Source organism: Pyrus communis, chromosome 5 (assembly GCF_041283825.1).
Source record: "Pyrus communis isolate YQ-2024b chromosome 5, ASM4128382v1, whole genome shotgun sequence".
Classification (NCBI taxonomy): Eukaryota; Viridiplantae; Streptophyta; class Magnoliopsida; order Rosales; family Rosaceae; genus Pyrus; species Pyrus communis.
In genome coordinates this window covers 28,000,972-28,028,763 of record NC_142569.1, presented here as the reverse complement: position 1 = coordinate 28,028,763, position 27,792 = coordinate 28,000,972, and the positions used below count along the sequence as shown (strand labels likewise).

Sequence of the window (27,792 nt, the reverse complement as noted above, 5' to 3'; positions counted from 1 at the left end):
CTCTTACAGCTACACTTCTGATCATTAAGAGGACTAATATAGTTACTATAATTCATAATAACTGTGTTGTGCATGTTTTGGTCAATGTTTGTTTCTACTATATGTCATTTGTATTATCATGATATGGTAGGTAAGAATTGAACTAGAAGTATTGGGAAGAGTAGCTCTGCTGCTGGGGATGTTGTGGCATCTATCATGGCAACGGAAACAGGGATAAGTACTACTAGGCCTAAAGTAGGCGTTTTAAGTCCAAGGAAGCATATCCAAGAGTGTTAGTGAATTCAATTTTAAACTAAGAATATTGATGATGAATATGGAAGAACACTCAGAAAACTTAAGAAGGAAAAAGAAGATAATTGCGATCAAAATCACAGAGAATATCCCTTTGCAAATTCTTCCATATATTTTGGGGCACTTTTTCTCATACATAAGAGCTCCTACACTCCAACAATATAACCGTTGAAAGTGAGAGAGAGAGAGAGAGATACAACTTTAAAATTCAATCTCAGCCATCCAAACTATACTACACTGAAATTAAGACACTTGTTCAATATCAAGCCCTATGAGACTTGACTAACACATTAAAATTTTAACACACAAGCTCAGCCTATGAGCTGAAGCTTTTCTCTAAACAAAAATTGTAATCTTTCTTTTATCAGTTCATCAATTTGCACTTCAACACTCCCCCTAAATTGTGAACTGATTTCACTCCTAATTGCTCTCTGAGATGACAGAATTGATCCTTAGCAAGAACATTTATGAATGTCTGCTACCTGATCTTTGGTTGGACAATGCACCAAGTCAATGATCCCATTTTGCAAAGCTTCCTTGATAAGGTGATACCTTATGTTGATGTGTTTGGTTTTCTTACGAAAGATAGGGTTCTTAGTGATTGCAATGGCAAAAGTGCTATCACAGTTTAGTGGAGTTGCAACAATATGTGTTTCACCAAAATCCTCCAACACAAACCTTAACCAAGTTGTTTGTGCAGTGGCTTCTGCTGCACTAGTGTACTCTGCCTGGAAGTTGTGGATAGTGCAACACAGTGTTGCTTGACTGAGGACCAAGAGAATACTTCATTTCGAAAGGTATTCTACGCTAAAGTGCTTCTCATATCATCTTCAGATCCACTTCAATCACTGTCACATAATCCAAAGTTCCTTGTATGTACCTCAGCACCCTTTTAACAGTTCCATAGTGATTATTAGTTGGACAATGCATGAATCTTGCTAACAGACAAGATGCATACATAATATATAGCCTAGTTGTAGTGAGATACAACAGGATGCCAACTATTTTCCTGAATTGTGCTTCATCTGCATCTCTACTATCATCATCTTTTCTCAACGTATCATTTGGAACAAGTGGAATACTAACAGGCTTACAATCCTGCAGTCCAAACTTCTTGAGTAGAGAGGTAGCATACTTCTTTTGGATAATGAAAATGATGCAGCAAACGCAAATCTATCATTTCATACTTATACATCATATCAGCTTTGAATTCTTCCATCATCTCAATACTATTTCCAGTATAAATGATATCATCCATCTAAATCGACACAATGAGCATTCATGCACCTTCAATCCCTTTTGTATACAAGGTTGCTTCACTGTCACTCTTCTTGAATCCACATTCTTATAAATAAGCATCAATTTCACTATACCAAGCCCTTGGAGCTTGTTTCAGTCGATATAAAGCTTTGTGCGACTTGTACACCTTATCTTCTTCCCTTTGACAATAAAACCCTCTGGTTGATCCACATACACCTCTTCTTGAAGTACTCTATTCAAGAATGCAGACTTAACATCCAGTTGAAATAGTTGTCAATTATTCCTTGCAACAGGTGCAAATGTCTCATTATAATCCACACTAGGTTTCTGTGCATACCTCTTTGCCACCAACCTTGCTTTGTTTTTCTATACAGATTCATCCAAGTTCAAGTTGGTATTGTATACCCACTTTACTCCAATTACTGGCTTGTCATGTGGTTTGTTCACTAATTCCCAAGTCTTGTTCTTTTCAATCATGTTGATCTCCTATTACATTGCAACTTTCCAAGCTTCATCTTTTGCAGCATCATCAAAACACTCAAGTTCAATAATACACAGGTTATAGTACCCATATACTTCACTTAAAATTCTCCATTTCAAAGGGGTTGAATTGAAAGCTTTTGTATCAATAAGCACCCTTGCACTCTGAATACTTGATCTTTCACTAGAAGTGGGAAATCTTGACCTGAGAGAACTTCCAGATTCATCTTCATTAGTTTCTCTAAACTCAGGTGAGATTAGAGGAACACAGACTTCTTTCACTTTGTGATTAGATTAAGGATTATGTACCCCTTCTCACAGGATCCATATCCATTGAAAATTCCTTTTGCACTTGATGCCTCTAACTTGTGTCTCAGATCTCCAGGTATTAATGAATAGCGCACAACACCAAATACCTTGAGATGTTTAATGCCCGATCTTCTTCCACTATAAGCTTCAAATGGTGTGACCTTGTCCAGTGCACTTGTAAGGCATCTATTCAATAAGTAAACTATTGTGTTGACTGCCTTTCCCCATAGCTTGTAGGGTAGCCCTTTCTCATGCAGTATACTCTTAGCCATCTCAACTATTGTCCTATTCTTCCTTTCTGCCACTCCATTTTGTTGCGGAGTGTAGGACACAGTGAGTTGTCTTTCCATGCCAATTGATTCACAAAGTGCATTAAACTCAGTAAAGGTGAACTCTCAACCCCTATCACTTCTCAGTTTCTTCAGTAGATAACCACATTGCAGTTCAACCATAGCTCTAAACTTCTTAAATATCCCAAACACCTCTGACTTATTCCTCATCAAGTAGATCCAACACATTCTCGAGTTGTCATCAATGAATGTGAGGAAATATCTGTTTCCACTTATGGTTGGAACCTGCATAGGTCCTCAAACATCATAATGTACCAATTCCAGTGGTTTTTGTGCTTTCCAAGTAACCTCCTTTGGAAATGACTCCCTATGACGCTCCCTAAGTACACAATCTTGACACACATCATTGCTATCTTGGATTTCAAGCAGCCCTAATACCATTCCTTGACTCTGTAATAGTTTGAGACTCTTAAAGTTTAAGTGGGTAAATCTCTTATGCCATATCTTTGCACATTCTTGCACACTTGTTCTTTGTGCCAACTCTTTTTTTGTGCTAAAAATCAAGGGAAAACACCTATTTCCTTTTGTTTCACTGACTACCAAGTTACTTAGAAACTTGTCATTAAACACATCCACTATGTAGTCTCCAAACAGAAAAAAGTAACCGTGCTCTATCATCTGGCCTACACTAAGTAAATTCTCTACAAGACCAGGTATAAGCATCATTTCCTTTATGTATCTCTTACCCTTCATTGTCTCAATAACCAGTGTCTCATTTCCTGCCACTTCAACCAAAACTCCACTGCTTACTTGGACTTTGGCTTTCACATTTCTGTTAATATCTACAAGCAAGTCTTCTCTGGATGTCATATAATTACTGCATCCACTGTCTATGTACCACACATCACTTATCTTCTTCACTTTACCAGAGTGATTAGCATAGAACAAATTACCAGTTTCTTCCACCCGATGAGCAAAATTTACTTGTTGCACATCCTTGTTTGTATTGCAGTACCTTGCAATGTGTTCAATTTTATTGCACTTGTGACACTTGACCTTGTTCTTGACCTAACATTCACCATAGTGCAGTCTATCACAGAATTTACACTTGTCTCCAATGTTATTTACCTCATTTTTCACAGGAACACCAGCCTTGTTACTCCACTGTTTCCTTTTTGACTTAGAGTTCTTTTGGTAGTTTCCATTGTTAGCTTGACCATTAAACCTATTTGGTTTCGATGCAATGTTTAAGCTAGCAAACGCCTTCTCTGTGCTGCTCTCACCATGTTTATCAAGTTTTTGGTCATAACCTTTTAGAATGGCAACCATATCTTGAGTGTCTATGGTCTCCAGATCTTTAGTGTTCTCTATCACTAATGTAGTACTATCATAAAACTTAGGCAAACTAATTAACATTTTCTGTACAATCCTTTGATTTCTCAAATCTTCCCCATAACTTATCATTTGATTAATCAGATCAAACAGTTTAGCAATATACACAGAGAGGGATTCATTATCATTCATACGAGTATACTCAAAATCTCATCTAAGACCTTGAAGTTTCATAGATCTTACTTGCTTATCACCAATGAATTCTTGTCTCAGAATGTCCCACGTTGCCTTTTCACTTTTCTGAGTTGCGATCTTTGGAAAAATTTGATTTGAAACAGCACATTGGATGATTCCAAGTGCTCTAGCATCCTTGACTACATTATTTCGCATTAGCCTTTTCTCCATCTTCGTGAGCTCCTCTTCCTTCTTCATCGGAGTTTTATAGCCATTTTCAACCAGATTCCACAGTTCTTGTGAACGGAAAATGGTCTTCATTTTGATTTGCCAGAAATCAAAATTCTCGTCGTTGAAAACTGGTGCTCTGAGTTCTCCCCCTCCAGATCCAGCCATGTTAGACTCAATGACTGATATAAACTCGAATCACCGCAATGAGCCTTTGCTATGAATCTAAGCTCAATCCTTCACAAACACGACGTCCAAAAGTTCAGACTCAACCTGGCTCTGAGTCCATATTAGTGAATTCGATTTTAAACTAAGAATATTAATGATGAATATGGAAGAACACTCAGAAAACTTGAGAAGGAAGAAGAAGAGAATTGCGATCAAAATCACAAAGAATATCCCTCTACAAATTCTTCCATATATTTCGGGGCACTTTTTCTCACATAAGAGCTCCTACACTCCAACAATATAACTGTTGGAAGTGAGAGAGAGAGAGAGAGAGAGAGAGAGAGAGAGAGAGAGAGAGTTATATACAACTTTAAAATTCAATCTTAGCCATCCAAACTATACTACACTGAGATTAAGACACTTGTCCAATATCAAGCCCTATTAGATTTGACTAACACATTACAATTTTAACACACAAGCTTAACCTATGACTTGAAGCTTTTCTCTAAACAAAAATTGTAATCTTCCTTTTATTAGTTCATCAATTTACACTTCAACAGAGAGGAGGTTGATGCAGAAGTAGAAGGGAGCCACAAGAATCTGCTTTATGAAATTGACTGATAAGTGCATTGCTTGGAATTGTAGGGGTCTAGGGAGACCGGATTTTAGCAGTAATTTTAGTTTTTTGTATTCTTCAACAAAGTGATTTCATTATTAATAATTGTTGGGATATAGATAAACTAAATGAAGTTATGGATAGAGATATTGTTAAAAAGATTTGCTTACTTCCTATTCCTCTTTGAGATATAAAGGATAAATTTGTCTGGGGTATTTCTAATAATGGTGGTTTCTCAGTCAAGTCTACAACTTGACGCCAAAACGGCAACAAGTTCAATCTTTTAAAGAAAATGTGGAAGCTGTCTATTCTTCCGAAGGTTAAAATGTTTGTTTGGCTTATGATAAATAATAGGACACAAACTAAATAATATTTAAGTAAAATTGTCAATAATATTAATAAAATGTGCCTGATGTGGAGCCTTAAATAACCGCAAAAATTCTACAGGCCACTTGGAATTTTGCTTAAGAAAGAGAAGATTGCCCTCATTAAATGGGCAAGCTCCTCAGATACCCCCATACGCAGCTCAACACCCCTGAAGATCCAAGTAGCTGAATGCGGCTGCCCACAGCTCACCTACTATGGCAAGGAAAAGTCAAAGCATTAAAGATAAGGATTAATTACCCAAATCCTATTGTTACTACATTTCCAATTGAAGATTGATTCCATTCAAGTAAGTAATCCCTACTTAAATCAATTAGGGTTATTTACACCATCATTCAAGATATTATTTCCTACGTAATATCTTGAGAATATTCTTTCCATAGACCTTAGTCAATAGGATGCTGCCATGTATATGGTAAAACCCTAACCATGGTTGGCCCTCTCTCCCTATATATATCTCCAATGTTACCAAACTAACTTAGGCATCAGAGATCCATTGGCCTAACCCCTTCCCCCCTCCCCCTCCTCCCAAACTCGTGAGCGCGTGAGGCTTAGGTCTTTGATCAAATATATTGATCATTTTGTGAGTGCATTTTCACAAAGTAAGAGACGGTGAAAATTTACATTGACACTCAATATGTCAAAATGAGGAGGAAGATCTAAATCATCTGTTTATCAAGTGCCAAATTGCTAAAAAGGTTTAGAATCTTTCTTCTATTGCTCCTCCAAATAGCAATAATATTATAGTGATAATATCTTCGATTGGATGAAAACTCTGAGGTCTCGTGATACTGAAGACATGTCGGAGTTGAGTAAGGTCATGCATATTCTAAATTGTTGGCAAATATGGTCAAAAAGAAGTAATTATGTCTTCATGAGTGTTGTCCCGACTCCCGTCCGGGGAGTTTCCATTGCAACTAGTTCAGGAAAAGTTTTTCTTGCGAGCTAATGAGAGGCAAGTTTCTAAGGGTACTGCTTCTCCTGATCAGATTATAAAATGGCACATCCTAATCATAATGATATGGTTAAGGTTTTTGATGGGTTGGTTACTAAGGACTGTGCTGCTACAACATATATGCTAAAAAATCGTGATGGTCAGGCCATTGGAGCAGGAGCTTTTAATTTGGATGGAGTCACTATTTCCGTGGATGAAATGATGGGCTTAAGAAAAGGCTTAAGTTTATGAAGTCCAAGGGTTTTCAAAAAGTGGTGGTGGAGGGTGATTTGAAGCTTTCATGAGGCAGTGCAAGGAAAGTGAGAGGTCCCTAGAAGGATTAAATCTATCATTGAGGATGCCCGCAGTCTTGCTTGCTCTTTCAACCAAGTTGTTTGGAACCATATATACCGGAAGGCAAACTTTGTTACAGATGTCTTGGCTCACCTTGATCTTTCACTTGTGAATCCTCACATGTGGGATTATTGCTTGCCGGCTATTGCTCTCAATGCTTTTAATTTCAAAGGTTTTGTCTTTAATGATATTCTTTCTTAATTAAAAAGAAAAAAGAAAATTTTCGTCGAGCATTATTTTGTATTTATTTTTTCCTTTGAATTGATTGCCAGACAACTATTTCGTCAGGCAAAATATTTTAAATTTTTTATTTCAATATGTCTGCCAAAATGGTTCCATTGCGCAAGTTTTGTTTGTCAGGCCAAGTTGGTCAACACAATTTCCTCGTCAGACAAACATGAAACATATGAGCAACAGTTTTGCGCAACAGTCATTTCTCAACGAAATGTTGTCAGGCAAATAAATAGGCGACAAAACCTTATTTGGTCCGACAAGATTATTTCGTGTAGAAAGAGAATTTTTTTGTAGTGAAAGATCCATATCTTACTACAATTTTTTGTAGTGAAAGATCCAAATCCTTTTTACCTTTTTTTTTTTTTTTTTTTTTTTTTTTTTTTTTTTTTACATTCTCAGTTGGCTGTTGGTATTGAATGATATGATGTATTTATTTAATAAAAATATGCATAATGTTGCAGTCATATTTATAATAGGAAAGCGATTGTGTAAATCTGAGTGTATATAGAGATATGTTTAAATATTTCCTTTAGTAGTTATTATCCTATTAGAGTTGTAATCCTATAAGGGTACAGATTTACCAATCCTACTACTATAAATAAAGGCACAATGGGGTGATACAACACACACCTCACAATTAAATCTCTCTCTTGTCTCTCTTGCTGCTGGCAATCAAATAGGCCTACACCACGTTATCAACACTCTTGTCAGAAGCTAAGGAACTGAATGATTGTAGGAGGAGGTTTTCTTCTACAAAATTCAAAGGCTTTTATTTGTTTTCTGCTAATCAGGTACACTTAAAATGAAGTAAAATATTTGAAACGTCCACGAAGCATGAAAACATTCCCCATGATGCATAAACTCCCTATATTTATATTTCCCTCCCGATATATATTGTATATGGTTCATATATTTGTCAATATAAATATATATTAGAAGCAATTTAGGTTTCTTAAAACCCTAGAAAAGTTGAAAAAAGAAACAAATTATGAGAAATATGCAGCATGGTTGCAGCTCGCCATCACGCCGCCTCTAAGCACCATCGCCGACCACCACAATTGGCCTGCAAAGCAACTGCGTAGAGCAAACATGGGAACATTGTCGTTTAATGCCTTGGACCACATGACAGCAGCCCATTAGGCTTTGCTACTCATATCAGACAACCCAGGCCCTAGGCCTGATAGGGAAATCACGGGCCTGAAGCCCCTAGCCCAAACCAAGAAGGCTTGAATCTTTCTTGGCCTTGTCCCACGCATCTCTGGCCCAACTTAAGCAGTGCAGAGCTACTAGGACTTTCATGTTCTATGCCCAGGCCTGCCCGCAGCAACCTGCTGCTTGTTGGGCTTCGCCTCAGCTTTAGCCCAACTCGCCAGCAATTTATGTTGTTGGGCTTGACTTGCCCCGACCTAAAAACTTGGACCCCACCTTAGCTGGGCCACCCTACACCAACTCACAAGCCAGCTTTAAGCTAAGCTTGCCCCAAGCTTTGTTTTTGGCTGAAAAAAGCAGCACTTGCTGCTGGGCTTACCCAAACCACACGGCCTAGAGGCTTGCAACCCTTCCCTAGGCACACTGGCCCATAGCCGTGCTGTAGGGCCTATCCCTAAACCGTCACCAGCCCTTTTTTTTTTTTTTTTTGCTAGGCCGCGTTCTCTTTTTCGACCCAATGCCAATTTCGTTATCATGTATACCCAAATATTTTTTTGGGTACTTTGGGTTATTACAACCGAAGCTAATATGACTTATCTGTCGTTATTTTGCTTCTACGATCGACCCCATTTGGTCCCGATCTATAGAATTAATTAAAAGTGATCCATTAATCTAATAACTAATCCAAACTTATCGACCTAAATATCACTTTTGGACATTAACGATTCAATAATTTATTTTTCTACTTTGAACTGTTGACATCCTTTCATAGTTCCGAAGCTCTCACACTTGAGTTCTCAAATCCACTACACTTAAATCAGTACATTGCATTCTGTGTTCTTGCTTGAACCTTTCCTATATGAACTAATCGTTCATAAAACTAAATTAAAGCTGTAGTTTCATATTTAGTGTCTTTGAATCCCGAATTTTTCATTCAAAACTTAGCAAATGAAATTTATTGCTTTCATGCTTAAATTAAACCAATACATGTCTATAGAACCCGGTTCTACGATGTATGTCTATGGATTACCATATGACTAACTATGTTTTGTTGTACCCTCCGTTTTAGGGACATGTCCAACTTCAACAAGCTTGATTTCAACACTTTGGAATTATCTGGAAGAAACTACCTGAAGTGGGTTCATGAAGTGAAGCTCCACTTTACTACAAAGTGTATTAGATCCACCATCAAGGAATCTATCGACGACAACCCCGTTGAGGAAATTGAGAAAGCTACTGCAATGATCTTCATTTGAAGACACATCCATGATGCACTACAGACCGAGTACCTCGCTGAGGAGGACCCACGCATCCTCTGCCTTGCTCTGCCTAATCGTTTAAATCACCAGAAAAACATTTACTTGCCTGAAACAAGACACGAGTGGTAGTATTCACGCTTCAAAAACTTTAAGTTTGTGAATGAATACAATTCTGAAGTTTGTAGAATCTAATCACTGCTTAAGTTTTGTAAAGTGGACTTAACATATACAGATCTCTTAGGGAAGACCTATTTGACCTTTCATGCCATCAATATTGTCTTACAGCAACAATATAGGGCACAGAAGTTCACCAAATTTTTGGATTTGATCTCTGTTTTACTTTTCACTAAAAAGCAAAACCAGCTTTTGATGAAAAATCATCAAGCTCGACCCACTGGCTCGAACGCTCTGCCTGAAGTGCATGCGACCAATTCTAGCAGCCATAAACAACAAAAAAGTCATCATGGCCATGGTAATGGGTGGCAAGCCTATCCACGGGCCCAAGGTCAACAAAGCCAAGGCCCCACCCAAGGGAGGAAATTTGACCTAGAAATGCCAACCCCTTGCGCCTAAGGCCCTAAACTTCAAGAACAAGAGAAAAGCTACCGTTCAATCAGCTTCCACTGAAATGGACATATGCTACTGTTGTGGATCAAAGGATCATTGGTCACACATATGCAGAGCTACCCCCGAGGCTATTGTCAAGTATTATTCCCGTCGTGAGTCTAACTTTGCTAATATGGAACATCCCGAAAATGCTACTACATACATGGAGAATCACACTTTCAGGAGGCATCTACCCCTATGGATGAATTAGTTTTATTCTTCTAGGCATGTTTTTAGGGTGTTTTTACCCCTAGTGGCCAAACCCCCCTTAATTTTTAGGTTTATGGTTTAACTTTTGGACAATTTTTCTAAGTAGTTGGAATAATTTGTTTGGTTTTGGTTTGTTTTGAATTATGGATAATTATTTCTTGATTGATTAATTGAATGAATGGAATTATATTTATGCATGTGGCCAATTCAATTAATTTATTTCTAGGTATGACTAATGGAAAAGTTAGTTATCTGGCTGATAGTGCTACCATGCACACCATCTTGCATGAGCGACACTATTTTACTTTGTACCTAAGAATGCACCTCTGACAACACTCTTAGGCTCATCCAACCTGATTAAAGGATACAGAAAGGCCCAATATCATGTTGTCTAATGGTATTGTCTTAACCATTAAAGAGGCACTCTATTCTTCACGTTCCGGAAGAACGTTGCTAAGTTTTAGAGACATTCGAGATAATTAATATCATATTGAAAGCACTAAAGAGAATTGTTCTGAATTTCTTTGTATCACTTCTTACGAGTATGGCTAGAAGCGAATTCATGAGAAGATGGAACGTCTCCCAAGTGGGTTGTACATCACAACCATTAGCAACATAGAGACCCACCATGTGGCCGGCCTCGAGCCTGGGTTCTATACCACTTTGTTGCTTTGGCATAACCGTATGGATCATCCTGGATGTGACATGATGCGTCGTATCCTCAAATCATCACATAGGCATCATTTACCTCCCTATGTTGGATTCTCGCCATGCAAAGCTTGTTCTTTGGGGAAGTTGAATACTGAACTCTCAATTACAAAGATTATTCACAACCTTCCTATGTTTCATCAGATGATTCGAGGGGATATTTGTGGACCTATCCAACTAACATGTGAACCATTTAGATAATTTATGGTGTTGGTTGATGCATCAACACGTTGGTCACATGTCTGTTTATTGTCCACATGCAATGCTGCATTTGCAGAACTCCTAGCATAACTTGTGAAGCTAAAGGTTCACCACCCTGATTATCCGATCAAGTTGTTTTGACAGGATAATGCTGGAAAGTTTACATCACAGACCTTTGACGATTCTTGGATGTCAGTTGGGATTAAAGTTAAACATCCTATACCCTATGTTAACACCCAAAATGGCCTCCCAGAAGCTTTCATAAAGCAACTTCAATTGATAGCTCGGACTTTGGCCATGTAAACCAAACTGCCAGTATCTACCTGGGGCTATGCAATATTGCACGCAGCTATATTGGTCCATTTGAGGCCCACCGCTACCCAACCTCATTCACCGTTACAATTGGTTACTGGATATGAGCCTGATGTCTCGCATTTACATGTGTTTGGGTGCGCAATCTATGTGCCAATAGCACCGCCATTACATACCAAAATAGGTCCTCAAATAAAAATGGGATTCTATGTTGGTTATGATTTGCCATCAATTATTCACTACTTAGAGCCCTTGACAGGAATCTATTTACTGCACGTTTTGCAGATTGTCACTTTAATGAGACAGTCTTCCCGTCATTAGGGAGAGATAAGAACGCTAACGTTCTTATCGAATTACCATGGTATGCTCCCACTATGTCTCATTTAGATCCCCACACTAACCGGTCTAAAACTGAAGTACGACGTATTCTAGATCTTCAGAGCATTGCTCAAAGCATGCTGGATGCTTTTACTGATCTAGCGAAGGTGACGAGATCACATATACCTGCTACAAATGCACCTACAAGGATAGACATACCTTGGCGTATTACAGCCTGGGAAGGCCAAACCGTCCCCGACGGTGGGGCGGCCGCACCTTCCACATGGTTCGGTACATAGGTGGCTACCCAATCATCTATTCTTTCCCTTAAGTGTGGCAGACCCTCTGATTCAAAGGATTCACAACCCCAGAAAACGAAAACGGCACAAACTAGTGACCCTAGTCTAAATCCGACCATCACTTACTCATTTGTTCCAACATATGAGGTTATTCAAGATTATGGTGATGTCTTAGATGAGACAACCCAATCTCCAAAGAATTACGAGATTTTGGTCCACTACGTAGTATTAGATGAGGTTTGGAATCAAAATTAGATGATGATCGACAATGCATTTACGTGCACAATAGCTACCGACATCATGCTTAGCAATGATGTTGAACCACTTTCTGTTGATGAATGTCGAAGTAGGACGGATTAGACAAACTAGAAACAAGTGATCCAGGTCGAACTCCATTCGCTTGCGAAACATAAGGTGTTTGGGCCTGTAGCTACTACTCTACCACATGTAAAGCCCGTGGGCTACAAGTGGGTTTTCATGAGGAAGCGTAATGAAAAGAATGAAATAGTGTGATACAAAGCACGCCTCGTGGTGCAAGGCTTCTCTCAATGCCCTGGGATTGATTACGAGCAAACGTATGCCCCCGTAATGGACGTCATAACATTCCGCTACCTTATTAGTTTGGTAGTTTTCGAAAAACTGAATATGCAGCTTATGGACGTGGTAACCACGTATCTATATGGGGATCTAGATACGGAAATCTACTTGAAAACTCCATAAGGACTTCCATTGACTTGTTCAAAGTTCTAGACCACAGAATACTCTCTCGATTAGATAGAGATCACTCTACGGATTAAAACAATCCAGGCGAATGTGGTATAACCATCTGAGTGAATATTTGACAAGTCAAGGTTATGTGAATAGCAAACTATGCCCATGCATGTTCATTAAGAAGTCACATTCTAGATTCGCGATTGTTGCAGTTTATGTCGACGACATAAACCTCATCAGAACTCCCGTAAAGCTTGAGGAAATTGTTGTTCACTTGAAATCAGAATTTTAGATGAAAGATCTTGGAAAAACTCAATATTGGCTCGACCTAGAGATCAAGCATTGTTCAAATGGAATCTTAGTACATCAATCGAACTACACCCAAAAGGTGTTGAGACTCTTTAATAAGGATAAAACGAAGCCTTCAAGTACTTTTATGGTCGTTCGGACTCTAGATGCTAAACGAGATCCATTCCGTTCCAAGGAGAATGAGGAAGAGATTTTGCAGCTTGAAGTTCCATACCTAAGTGCAATTGGTGCTTTATTGTACTTGGCTCAATGCACTAAACCTGACATCTCTTTCGTTGTTAATCTTTCAACTAGATACAGCAATGCGCCTACACACAAACACTAGAACGGTATTAAAGACATTTTCCACTACCTCAAGGGTACGACGGATTTGGACTTGTTCTGCACCCATGAATCCTCGAGATGAGCCATCATCCCCCTCGGTCCTCAAGTTAACTCTCGCTTCATTGGTTATGTAGATGCTAGATATATGTCTGACCAACATAGGGCACGTTCTCAAATGGGCTATGTCTTTACCATTGGAGACACCGCTATATCTTGGAGGTCTACTAAGCAAATGCTAGTTGCGACTTCTTCAAACCATGTTGAGATTCTTGGCTTGCATGAAGCATCGTGTGAATGCTTTTGGTTGTGAATAGTCATGGAACATATTCGAAACACTAGTGGTCTTACTACCATCATTGACTTTCCTACAATGATCTTTGAAGACAATGCAGCATGTATCAAGTAGTTAAAGAATGGATACATCAAGGGAGACAACACCAAGCATATAACGCTGAAGTTCTTTTATTCTCACCAACAACAACAGCATCAGAACATTGAAGTCAAGCAAATTCATTCCTAGGACAACCTGGCTGATCTTTTTACCAAGTCATTGCCCAAGTCCCCTTTTCAGAAGCTCGTCTAAGGAATCGGTATGCGTAAATTATCTGAGTTGAATTGCTTGTAGTTCTCTTATTTGGAAGTTATGTCTAACTCGGGGAGGTATCCTAAAGCATACTCACTTGATCTTTATGCACTCTTTTTCCTACAATTAGAAGCATTTTTCCCACTGGGTTTTTGCTACCTAACTAGGTTTTGATGAGGCACCCATCACTGGGATGATCATACTCCATTGAGTTCACTACTTTCATCCCGTCTGATGTTTGTTTTAGACATTATGCATACTTCTCACTTTTCTCCTTAGTTTATGGGTTTTATACCACCTTAGGTTTTACCATAGCGAGGTTTTGTGAGTTTTACTACCAATGCATACCTTCTTTAAATTTGAGACTCACATTCGCCCATTGTGCCGACGTCTTCATCAACTGTTCTACCTTATCTGCTAAAGATCTGATGCGATGTTTTGTTTGAGTATTTCCACACTCAGGAGGGAGTGTTGGAATCATATTTAGAATAGGAATGTGATTGTGTAAATTCTAGTGTATCTAGGGATATCTTTAAATATCCCCTTTAGTAGTTATTATCCTATTAGAGTTGTAATCCTATAAGGGTAAGGATTTAACCTATCCTACTACTATAAATAAAGGCACAATGAGGTGATACAACACACCTCACAATTAAATCTCTCTCTTCTCTCTCTTGTTGCCGTCCCTCTCCCTCTCTAGTCCTAAATACGGTTCAATCAAATATACAATTCAATCAAATAGGCCTACAACACGTATATATTTTTTGAAAAGATGAAAAAGACATGTATCTTGTCTTCTAATAAAACCTATAATTTTTTTTTAAGTAAATTCAATTTCATATGGGGTGCTTAATGGGGTAATTTAATATGCATTGCAAAAGCTTTTCAGGTTGTTCATGCAATTCGCATGCTCTATTTCTTTTAATAGGTTTCCTCGTAACCCCAAACTACGGTTTATAAATTCGCTAGGGTGCTCTATCTCATAAATTATTTACATTTCTGTTTGTTTTTTAAATTACATTTAGTAGAAAAATTTTCTATGGAGACTTTATATGTTTGCCAGGAAGAGAAAAGAACCACTCTGAGAATATATTGTAGTTAGAGCACTGTTCAATATATTTACTGAATATAAGTGTGAAAAAGAAAATAAAACTTCATACCTAGCGCCACTTTATTAAATACTTTATTTATTTATTTATTTTTTATTTTTGCAGAAAAGCATGCAGGAAGAAACATCATTATCCATTAGAAAAGCATGATTCAATTCAAATATTATTTTTTTCTCGTCAAAAACAAATTTGAACTACATTATTGTGAAGTTAAATTCATATCCCTCACTCTTAAGTAGATAACATCGTTTAGTCCAAACAAACAAAAAAATTCACAAAACCAGAATCCCAAAGAGAGCCTCTAACCCCGTCCCGTTTGCTTCTCTCATAATTGAGCGTCACGCTTTAAGTCTACAACGGACACTGCCTAGCCTCCGTTTGCTTGGAAACCACTCTGGCTGGAGGCGGTTCCTCCTTCACCAAGCAGGTATAATTTATAAATACCAAACCCCATTTTTCTGTTTCCTTCAACAAATAATAAAATCAAAATTATAAATTTCTTTGCGAATTACCTTAGGACTTGCTTTCTCTTGCGATCAGAGGTATCTGCTGGTTCTGAATCTTTCGCTTTTTATTCAATCTTTTATCACCTGATATTAATTTTAATTGTTGCTCTTACTATTTTCTTTTTCGAATCAAAGACAACTTGTAAGTTCTTATACTTCGCCCACCCTGAACAACTTGGTGTACGGTATGTTTTCCTGTGATAGTTTCAGTGTGGCATTTCGTCGTACCTTGGTGTGCTTGATTTCGAATGGAATTTTATTTTGGGACCGCCCACTTTTAATAAGATCTGAATATGTTGAAGATTTTCTTTGCTATTCATGGAAGAGAAGTGCTCCTTTTTCGAAAATTTGGGAAAGACTTTTCCCTGGCTATAGAGGTTGTGGGATATTTGGGATCTAAAACAATAATCACCCTTTGAATCTCATTTAATTAGTGCTACCATAAGAAGATAAAAGGAACTAGCGCCGAAAAAAGGGTTTTCCTTGAGCTTTATTCTACATGGTTCACTAGAGAGACTAACATATAATGCTAGCAGATAGGGTGTGGAGGCCATCTGAAAACTTTCATGGTTCTTTATGTTCTTATGTCGTATTTAATTGAAGGCTGCTTCATCCTAAATTCTTTTGCCCTCACATTTCATCTGTTTACGCGAAAAATCAATACATTTTTGCCAATTTGCATATTAACATACCAATATATAGATCCAGCTTCTCTGATGAAAAGGTTTGAATGAGTGTTCTTTACACTAAACTACGTCTATAGTTTCATTGTTTTTTGTATTTAAGAATTGAAAACAGAGGGGTTTTGCTGGTTGGTTCTACTTCAGTTTTTTTTACCCTGCATATGATGATAGTATTGAATTTCTTGCAGTGACTTGTTGTGGCTAGTCCTTGGATTTAGTTTGAAATGATCGGTTTGCATAATTTTAACTTTGAAGTTCACTGGTCTGTCATCCGTCCAGATCTTCTATAACGAATGACTTCTGGGTGCTACTCACCATGGAATCACATAAAACTCAACATGAGCCATAACCGGCTGCTGCAACCCCAGCCGCCACTTCATGTCGAAAGAAGAAGAACAAGCAAGCCACTTTCTTGGAGGATTTAAAGGATCACATTGATGATTTTCTCAATGCATCTATGGATGAACACAAAACGTGCTTCAAGAAGACCATGCAGAAGGTTTGTTCCCCCTTCACATTTAAAGCTAATACAGCCTATCCACAAATGTTTTTTATGTTCAATTGGTTTGCTTCTGATTCTGACTGGATAATTTTACATTCGTTTTCAGATGTTTGGAATGTCAAAGAATGTTGCTGAGAGGAGTGTTGACACCAAGGAAGTTGAGAGTACTCTGCCCCTTCAAACCACAGTGGCAAAATAGAACATCTTCTCTTGCGATTTATAGGCAGATATCTTGAAAACCAAACTTTGCTCCCGGCTTTAACCAATTAGATTGCGGTGTTAAATAATTTGTTAAAACTGTGGCACTACACTTTCAATTTGACCAGTACGAATAAGTTTGTAGGTTGAATGGTGGTTGTTTGAAGTCGGATTGTGTAGGCCAAACTATGATTTTGTGTAGGTTGAATGGTGGTTGAATGCTACTACTAGACGACATGATTGTGTAGGCCAAACTATGATTTTGGTCCTTGTAGTTCGGATGAAGTTCCATTTTTGTTCACGTAGTTTCGGTTACCCAGGCCCGGCCCTGGCCAGTACCAACAGTGCTCCTGTCAAGGGCTCAAAATTGATGGGGGCACCAAGATATTTTGCAGTACATACGCGAAAACAGAAAATCAATTCTTAAAATAAGTAAACTCGTGGGAGCAACAATCTTACCTATGTAACATATCTCGAGAGCTTCCTCTCTTGACCGCTGATGCCCTGGTTCACCACTTCCCAAAACCCCTCTTGCATTCTTCTTCCTTTCAAACGTAACACTACACAACCTTGACTCAATCACCAGGTTAGTTACACACAAAACGTAAATCCTTTTCCTTCTACTCTTATATGCCTTCTGAGCAGAAGCAATTCTTGCTTCCATAAAATTTGTCCGCTTAGTGAATGAAATTTAATGCTATGTGTAAACATGAAAATCCTACGACAAATAAGACAAGAATACGTGTACAAAATAAATTTGTATTAATGAATTTGTAGGGTTACAATCTCTTTACAACTTGATCCTCTGATTCGATTTCCGAAATGTGTAGATGTGTAGTGTTGTTGATCCAAGAGTCACAATGACTTGATCATGGATGAACGAATGCCATAAGGTTTTGGCTCTTGGCAATGGAGGAACCGGCACATGTAGGGGTGCTTGGTGGTTCTTCACGGGTTTTGACGAAGAACACGAAGTATTTTCCGAGTCTTCTTGAGTGTTTGAGTGTTTGGGGGGTTTAGGTGCTTGAGAGCTTCAAAATTTCAAAGCTTCAGCATCTGAGCGTGAAATGATTTCCGGACCCCTTTCTTTGTCTTGGAGGCTCCTATTTATATGCTTTCCAAGCCTTGACTACAGATGGATTTGGCCCTGATTATGGGCTTGATTAATTGACTAAAGAACCAAGACTTGATTTGTGGGCCAGTTCATAATTTGACTCCATCAATTAATATTTGATTTAATTAAATTAAAATCAAATAATTCCTTTCCACCAGATGTTGACACGTGCCATTCTTGATGACTAGTTCGATTTTGATGAGTCACATCCACGTGTACGATTTATGAGACACGTGGCGCATGCCACGTATGCACTGGCACGTCGAAACTTTAATGCGTTTGTGAACATTTATTTCACCGAAATTTCAATGTCTACACTATGCATCACCCGGTGTTTGTTGGTGGGATTCATGCCCTACTTGTGCTACATATGCTTATTCTTACAACCTTTTCAAGCTTTCGTGTTATAGGTTTTGTCAAAGAGCAATGCTAGGGAGACTAAATTTGTAAACTAAATGATATGGAAGTTGATGATTGGATTATTACTTAAACGTTGATAAACGTGCTCATTTCCCATTGGTGACACATCATTTAGTTTGCAAATTTAGTTTTCCTAGCATTACTCTTTGTTAAAAGAGGTTTTGACTTGTTTTCATTAATGGTCAAGGTTTGGCCTCATGTCCCCCTCGACATATTGTATTTTTCTTGTTTATCAATATATTCTCCTCAAAGTCACTTCCCATGATAGCAATGCTGGAGTGGGATAGACTTTGCAGCCAAATTTAATTAAAAAAACTAAAAGTTCGGGATTGTGGGATCATGATTTTCCAAGGTTGGAGTAAGGTGGATAGGATAGGAACACCTCAAAAGTCTGGTCATGGACTTAACAGTAAAGCTACATAGATGGAGCAGCAACCTATTTTGAAGCAGAGAGCGAGGTCTGACGACTTATCTGAGATTGACCATGCTTGTTTTGCAAGACACGAAAACCGAATCTAGTAAGAAATCAGCAAGTTTCCTATATTCTTGGAATCCTTACAATCTAACAATTGGCGTACGCCACAAATAATCACACTTCTAGGAGGATGCAATATTTACTCCTAAATATACTCTAGGATTCTCTCAGTATAATACAAATTCCATATCCTAAAAGGTCTCTATCTCGACTGATATAAATACACTATTCTAGGTTCATCTCTAGTAACGCAATTATCGCACACTTATTATATTGCCTAGTGTTTGAGTCTCATATATTTACTAACTTGATCGTCGGAGAACTTTAGCCAAGACTACCGGTCCTTAGCTACTTACGGTTGTTTGTCTTTTATATTTAAAAGGATTTGTGCATCTTCCTCCACAGACGGTGATGCAGGAATTTAGATCCAACATGAGTGTTACAAGATACTATCTTGGTCAAATGTTATTTGTTCGTGTCCGCTTATCTTCAATGTTAAGCAGACACTGGATTTTGGTTGGAAAGACCACAAAGCAAACTTCATAGGCAGTAGGGACTACCAGATGCACAGTTAAGCATCAGAGGGATTATGGTAATGTGTCTAAAGAAATGAAAAGGCAGGAGGCCAGAAGTGGGGAATGCGGATGACAGATTGAGGAAGCTCTCAAAGGAAAAACATTGAAGACTATTTTCGTTCATTTGTTTGATACAAAATAGAAAAACTTACAGGAGAAGCTTTTTTCACATGGGAGGGAGTTCCTTGTAACGTGTTTACTACCACTGTAGTATCATAAACCACTTCTATAAAGCTATGTGTAGAGTCAGTGGTGGATTCAAGAGTGGAACTTCGGAGGGTCCTAGTGTTAAATATAACTAAGTTTTTAGATAGAAACAAAGCGCAAAGGGGACAAAAAAATTCAATTTATTCATAGAAGCATTTCGTCAAACACTTGGTGGGCTTGTTGTCATCAGTCAAATCATATTATGTACATGTCAACAGATATCGATATATGTCGCATTCTGAATGAGTGATAAACAGAGCATTTGTCAATGTTGAAGCAACATGTCGAGACTTTCCTACCAGGCATTGCATCAAATACTTGATAGACACAAAAAAGATCTGTACCAAACATTCGGAAGGTCTTCGAAAGATCTTCACATATATATTTTTAGACTTCAAGTGTTCTTGGGGCCACCTAAGAAATATGATATATAGAAAAATATAAATATAAAAAATAAGGAATAATAAAAAATAAAATTTTATAATTTCCAAGCATATTAGATATTTGAATATTATAGAACCCTGTACACCATCCCCATGGGGTGGTGAAAGGAGGGCCCCAATTGGTAGAAAAAAACCCGATAGTTCGTATCATTAAATTGATCTCCCAACCAATTCTCTTCCCATATTATAATAGGCCAAGAAAAACTAGTGAACTCATTTGCAAGTGATGTGATGTCCTCCATGATATCCTTCAGCTTTCTAAGTCACCGAACACAATTCCTTAATTTTGCAAGCCTATGAGCTTCACGAGAGCAACTGCCACTGAGACTTGATTGACAAGGCCACCAGTTGTCTCTAATTACGAAGCCCACAGCCGCACTATAACCACAGAAAAACCCATCAAAATTAATTTTTGTTCATTTAAGTCGAATGGTTTCTAAGGCCTGGTGAATTTTTTTCTTTTTTATACATCGATAGTAGAAGAAGGGGTAAGTTAAATCTCACAATGTACCTATCAAATTTGTCATTTGAACTAAATTAAATTTAAGATATCTCACTTACAAATGGACAATAATACTAGTAGACCTTGGTGAAAAGGGCTAGGAAACTTGCAATGGAGCGATAACAAACATCTGAAATAGTGTGATGATAATATACGAGGCAAAGGTCACTAGTTTGTTGGTACAAAGCATTATCTCATTGGTTGTAATTTGGGGTCATTTTTTTTTTTCTTGAACAATAGGTATTATCTATACTATGGGGAGGAGGTTGGGTTTAGCCTCACAATGGGATAGCAATAATGTGATTTAAATTCCCTTTTGGCAAGAATCAAACCTAAGACCTCTTATTTACAAGTGAAAATGAATACCATTAGACCGTCGTACTAAATGGCAATTAAGGTCATGTTTTAAGTTTCCTGATTTTTCTAAAATGTCACCCTATATCCAATTACGTTAGTTGATTTTCTGATGTAGTGATAACATTTATATTAAGGAGTGAAGGAATAAATTAATATCGAATTTATTATTTATGAAATCTAAACCTAATATATGTCATTTGCAAATAAAAGGAAATACCACTAAACTGGAATACTAAGTGGGATCATTTCAGTTGATTTTAATTCAACTTTTTTTTTTCAAACAAACGATATTATTTACACTAAAAGAGAGGGGGTGAGCTTAGCCTCACAATAGGCTAGCAATAATGTGGTTCAAATTTATCTTTGGCGAGAATCGAACCTAACCTCTCACTTACAAATAAAGATAAATATTAACTGTAATACTAAGTAAATACTTTTGTGCTCCCTTGGACTATGGGTCTGGATAATTTTGGACTTGCAATGTAATTTCTATGTAATTGCTATGTAATTTCCATATGTCCATTCTCCAGCCCCTTGTATTTACATATTTACAGCCCACTTTTCTATTTATCTATAAAATATCTTCCTAGTTATTCGGGGAACGGTAGGATTACAAAGAACGGTTTGACACCCAACCATTAGGGTTTCCCATTGTAATGCTGCGCCTCTGGTGAAGGCTATGAAATGAATATCCAGTTTTGTCTTTAATTTCTTTCTTGTTTTCCTTTTCTCTTCAAACGATCGCACCAAAAACTACGTACAATCTACTCCTAGGACCATGAAACCGTTGTCGATGGGATGTTTTTGTTTTATTTTCTAAGGGAGGGGTAACAAATATTAATAGTACTGGATATGGTAACTTGGTTGACCTTAAGTCTACAACACAAGTCCAAGCACAAATTATGCACATGCATCTCTCCTATACTGCGAGAGGTTGGTGAACAAACCCTCCCTAACTTAATTTAAATCTTAAAGAAGATTGGTTTAGGTGAATATGTAAAATGCAAACTATATTTCCACTATTATTCTTGGATGTGTTTATGCCATAATTTATGGATCTTAATTTGTATTGTTCCAGTAGTTTAGACCCCGCTCTCACCAAAATGAGTCCTTTTGAGGTACAATATGTAGATATTTTTATTGGTGTGGTTTGAGTTTCAAGGTGTAATAGGCACGTGTTATTAGCATTGTGAATAAGTTATTCTGCATTTTTAATATAATACAAGAGAAGTAGTACACGTTGATGAGTCTAGAATGACATTTTGAGGTGTAGAAAAATGTTATTCGCATTCTAATTAACATAAGTTTTCTTGTACCTGTATCCAATCATATATGTGAGGAGTGCAAACATCTTGTGATTCTTAAGAGTAGTATTACTTATATATAAAAAGGACTCACGGTTTTGATTCTCACTAATGTGGTAGTGATTCATCTCGTCATATTCTGACACTTTCAACCTCATTTATTTACAAAAATAAGATGTTCAGATGAATAAGATGTCGCTATATATATATATATATACACCAATGCTAGCTACAATTTTGTTGAGATATGATAAAATGTTTGGTTATCTTGTCTTACTGAAACTTAAACTGGTGTCACAGAAATTTTTTTATTCCAAACTTTATATCAAGAAGTGTGATAAATCACGACATTATCTTATTTCATGAATATAAGTACAAGCTTTTGTTGAGCCTTATTTTAGATTTTACAACAATGAATATAAGTACAAGGTTTTGTTTGAGCCTCATCTTAAATTTTAGATTTTAACTAATGTGAAAGTATCATCTGTTCTTATTAAAATTCACTTTATGCCTTATTTATTTCTCTAAGTGGGAAACCTCATCGAGGGAAGGGTTTTTATCACAAACGGTCCCTGAAATTTACCCTTATCATCAAGATGGTTCATGAAATTTTAAATCAACCAATGTAGTCCCTGAAAATATGTGTCGCAAATCAATGTAGTCCTTCAGTCACAATTCTGTTAAAAATTGTTAAGTGCTGATGTGGCATATAAATGCGCCCCACAATATTTACTGGTTTTATCACAAATGGTCCCTAAAATTGACTCACACCATCAGATTGGTCCTTGAAATTTGGGAAATTGACCCAAATCATCAAGATGATCCCTAAAATTGAAAATCGATTAATGTAGTCCTTCAAAATAGATGTCGCAAATAAATATGATGCTTTCACCACAATTCTGTTAAAAAAAAAAAAAAAAAATTGTTATGTGCTTATGTGGGTTTAATAATTAATTAAAAAAAGTTGTCTAAATACCTTTTTGTACAATAGAATTTTTTTTCTTATAGTAGGACCTACTCCAAAGAGAGATCCCTTCCATAAATTTTCAAAGGCATAAAGCTTAACCAAGGCCTAAAAGGGGGTTTGGAAATAGTTTTCAACCAACAATATATAGATGCACCTCGGTTATAACCTCATTATCTCAAGGAAGACCTCACTGTTCCTTGAGTCACCAAACCACCAGGGAAGTGTCGAACAAGCTCTCCAAGATTAAGGTTGTGAGGATGTTGATCGCCTAAATATTAACAGTGATGTCCCATAAGTCGTTGCCAATCAACCAAGCCGTCACCCAGGGTGATCTCGATCCAGGTTCAATTCGATGAAGGGTGTCAAAGTGTGTAAAGATGGGTTATCGAGATTTTTTTTAAAGAATAGTAAGTCAAGGAAATAGAGGAATGTGGACTGGGATCGGAGGTGAATGCAAGACTGGGTTTTTGGGTTCACAACTTTTTAATAACTATTAAATTATTAAACCTCTTTGTAATTTTTTTTAATTTAATTAAACTTGTGTGATCCATTTATGTGTCGTATCAGCACATAACAGAATTTTTGACAGAATTGTGACGGGATGACTTACATTGATTTAGGACACTTACTTACTAGACTACATTGATCAATTTTCAATTTTAGCGACCATTTTGATGTCGTAGGTCAATTTCAGGGATTATTTTGATGTCGCGAGTCAATTTGAAGGATCATTTGTGAGAAAAAATGTCTTATGGGACCCATTTATGTGCCACATCAACACTTAACGGAATTTTTAACATAATTGTGACGGAATGACCCCATTGATTTGCAACACTTATTTTCAGGGACTACATTGATTGATTTTCAATCTCAGGGACCATCTTGATGGTGAGGGTCAATTTCAAGGATCATTTGTGATAAAAACCCTCACGAAAAACATTAACAAGTTTCTTTCGAAACCAAAAAAATTTGCCGTGTATTCTTCTTCCTATTATCTGTTTACATGATCTCTCTCTCTCTCTCTCTCTCTCTCTCTCTCTCTCTCTCTCTCTCTCTCAACTGTCAAAGTCTCATAAGCTTTCAAGGCAGTTCGAGAAGAAAATTTTAAGGTTACAAAAATTATATTAATTGTTTTGCTTTTTATTTATATTTATAAGTTGTTATAACAGGGTAATGTTTTGAATGTTTATAGCTTCAATAACTTCAGCATTTCTTTTTATGGGAACATATAGCTAGCTTTAGCATTTCTTTAGCATTTTAGAATGTATATATAGAAATAAGTACAAACTATAGAAAACATAAAATAAGATTCCACTACTAGAATATTACACACAGAATTACAACGTACATGCATGCCTTTGGTACATAAATGCATCCATAAGCTTAGCGTAGCAAGAAACAAATTAAAGAAACCGCAACTAGTACAAAGACATACATTAAAGAATCACTGATTGTGATTTCTCAAACTACCGAACATGAAACTATAGCATGGCCACAGCGTCATTGAACATTATAATGGCATTTAGCTAGCGATGTAGCAATGAAGATGAAGCAATTGATGACGTCTTTATTTATTAACTAGTTGATAAACTGAGTTGTACTGCTTCAGTGAAGCTTGAGGTTTCTCATCCTGCAAAGCATACAAAATTACATGGGGTTAGCTTTAGCTGAAAATCAACGCTAGCTTTGATCAACTTGGGTGGATGGTGGTATTGGAAGTCAGTGTATATAGTCTTATTAGAGCATGGAATGAGATGGAAAATAAAACTTGGTGGTGTTAAAAAATAGTTGTGTATTTTAAGCAGAAGTTTCATAGTGCACGAAGTCAGCAAGTAGTAATAAATAATAGTAATTTTTGTTTAGGTGGAAGACTTAGACCATACTGTATGTTTTTATACAATATAAGACTACCTCTTTTCCTCATCACTCATGTGGTGGCCATGGCTGTTCCCACCAGTAGTCCTGTAATCTGGGAAGGGCACCTGGCCTGACTCAATATGCTTGACATCTTCCACAAGAACCTCATAGTGCCTCTTGACTTCCTCCGGTGTTTTGCCGCCGACCGCTTTGGCCACATTGTACCAGCGGTCAGCAGTGTCCTTGTCGTAGACAGCCAGAGCCTTTTCAAAGGCTTTGTTTTGCTTGGCAGTCCAGGAGGAGCCAGAGCCTCTTGAGGACATTGAGCTTGATGCCATTGAATAATTTGTTAGAGTAAGATGGTTTTCTATAAACTCTATAGTGAAAAGCTTGGAAGGAAAATTAAGGAGAGAGAGAAAGGAGAGAAGACCTAAGTGAAGGGAAGTGTGTGTTTATGAGCTGAGTGCTGGCAATACCTGCTCTTTATAAGGAGGGGGAGTGGGAGTGAGGTAGGGTAGTGCCAGTTGGCAAAGAGATCTTGGAAAAATGAAGTGGAATTTGAATGATTTGTCACCTTAGCTACCACAAAATTATTTCAATGAAGAAATAGTACTAGGACAAAGATGGAGAACAACATTGCAAGGAGAGGATCAGTATCTCCAAGAATTTTTTTTTTTTTTTTTTTTGGTCAAGAATTTTTATAGATAGAACCAATAAAGCTGATTGAAGTCCTTTTCTTTCTTTTTGCCTATCATAAGTTATTATTCACAATCCGAAAATGTAACTTTGCACTCCTCAACTTGTTTAGTTGATATAAAAACTTTTGAAAAAAAAAGTGCAAGTTTTCAACCAAAGAAAAAAAGAATGCAAGATGGTTGTTCTGGAAGGGAGATTTTTGCTCATCACCTAAGTGTTGGAGCATTACGCTACTTAGTATTACAGTCTATTGGTGATCGTCTTCACTTGTAAGTGTCTTAAATTCGATTCTCGCCAAAGGCAAATTTGAATCACATTATTGCTAACGCATTGTGAGGCTAATCTCACCCCCTTCCCCCTTAGTGTAGATAATATCGTTTGTTCAAAAAAAAAAAAAAAAAAGTTGGACCATCACTACCATCTGAAGGCCTTGTTTAGGATAAATAATTAGGTAAGATTCAAGATAAGACATTATTTTCATGGTATATGTTGGAGGAAGAAATGAAAAAAAATGTGACCAACTTAGAGGTAAAAGATGAGTTACGCAAGGAGAAAAACTCCCTCTAATCCTGCCTTAAATGGTAGGATTAGAAAGGAGAGTTTTATTCATCTTTAATACCCTTCCAATCCTCTAAAATGAAAAACGTTGTGTTCTGCTTTCAACATGTCTTGAATTTAGAGGATTATCAATTTCCATCTAGTCTGCTATAATAAAATGGAATTAGGGATAAGCAGTCAATCCTTTATACTAAACAAGTCTTAAATTTCATTAATTAGATGAAATAAAGTTTCGATATGTATGTGTACCAGATAGAGTAAATCACTCTCACTTAACCATAGTTAGTGTAACGGTGATGCTTACTACTACTAAGGTTGGTGTCTTTCTGGAGTGTGAACAACAACTTTGTTTTCTGAGAAGAGTGAAGCACAAAAACCTAGAAGTTTTTCTCTTGCTTATTTTCCAAATTAACTTTTAAACTTAGAAATTAGCAAATTGAAGCTATATGGTCTCCATCATAGAAGTTTGCCTTCTTGATTAGAAAAATGGTAGTTTTGTAAAGTATCTTTAGAAGATAAAGCATACCAATAAGGGGAAAAAAAAAACAAAGTAGAAATTCTCATGGTGACAGTCTCTTCATCCATTGAGATTTCCTTCATATTAGAGAGATTTTCCAATGTGCCGCATATACATGGTCCACAACAAATTTTATAATATAAATAGTTGGAAATTGTCTTTTAAAGCATCCAACCACCAATAACCTAGATCAAAATGCAAAATTGGATTCCGATTATGGGAACTACCTTTGTTTATTGAGCTTTGGAGAATAAAAAGAAAAGTGAGACCCACATAAAATAAGGAATTCAATTCCTCATTTTGAATGAAGGAATTGGACTCCTTGATTGGAGGTGGTAATCCAATTTTGAGAGTACGAAGGATTCGGAAACAATTTTTCTTACCCATTACACCTTAGATATTTACCATAATTTCCTATTCTTGGGTTGTATTTCTTGAATTTCATGTTTCTTTAATAAACATATAAATTAAAAGAAAACACATAATTAATGTTTATAGGGTAATTACTATCAAGATTTTATTATGTTCCAAAAATATCATTAATGATACAATTAATTTGAATAAAAAATTATCCAACTGATTAGCATAGAAATACGTTATTTAGAACAAAGGTATTTTGGTAATCATATACATTTCTATTATGTGGATTCGTAAACAATTTATATGAACTCAGTTTCATTTTTACTCTAATTCTTGAACATTTAAGTAAACAGTTTCAATATGAATCTGATTTTGATTCCTCCGCATTCCAACTCCTCA

General features: G+C 37.0%; 2 protein-coding genes and 1 pseudogene across 3 annotated transcripts; 1 reads left to right on the top strand and 2 right to left on the bottom strand.

Moving 5' to 3' along the window:
- Nucleotides 1-2,735: 2,735 nt before the first annotated feature.
- LOC148697067 (uncharacterized) lies at nucleotides 2,736-4,532 on the bottom strand. The gene is made up of 4 exons (XM_088693439.1): nucleotides 4,206-4,532; nucleotides 3,759-4,049; nucleotides 3,231-3,698; nucleotides 2,736-2,915 (listed from the first exon to the last, which is right to left on the bottom strand). Exons 1-4 carry the CDS (start codon nucleotides 4,530-4,532, stop codon nucleotides 2,736-2,738), a joined length of 1,266 nt encoding a protein of 421 aa, XP_088549565.1.
- Nucleotides 4,533-15,713: 11,181 nt separating this feature from the next.
- Nucleotides 15,714-17,342, top strand: LOC148697066 (uncharacterized; annotated as a pseudogene). Its single transcript, XR_015963032.1, has 2 exons — nucleotides 15,714-16,840; nucleotides 16,950-17,342. The product of XR_015963032.1 is annotated as an uncharacterized LOC148697066 (transcript).
- A 7,351-nt stretch (nucleotides 17,343-24,693) lies between these two features.
- MEE3 (Homeodomain-like superfamily protein) lies at nucleotides 24,694-25,711 on the bottom strand. Its single transcript, XM_068465765.2, has 2 exons — nucleotides 25,317-25,711; nucleotides 24,694-25,035 (listed from the first exon to the last, which is right to left on the bottom strand). The coding sequence occupies exons 1-2, from the start codon at nucleotides 25,598-25,600 to the stop codon at nucleotides 25,011-25,013; spliced, it is 309 nt and encodes a 102-aa protein (XP_068321866.1). The 5' UTR covers nucleotides 25,601-25,711; the 3' UTR covers nucleotides 24,694-25,010.
- Nucleotides 25,712-27,792: the final 2,081 nt, after the last annotated feature.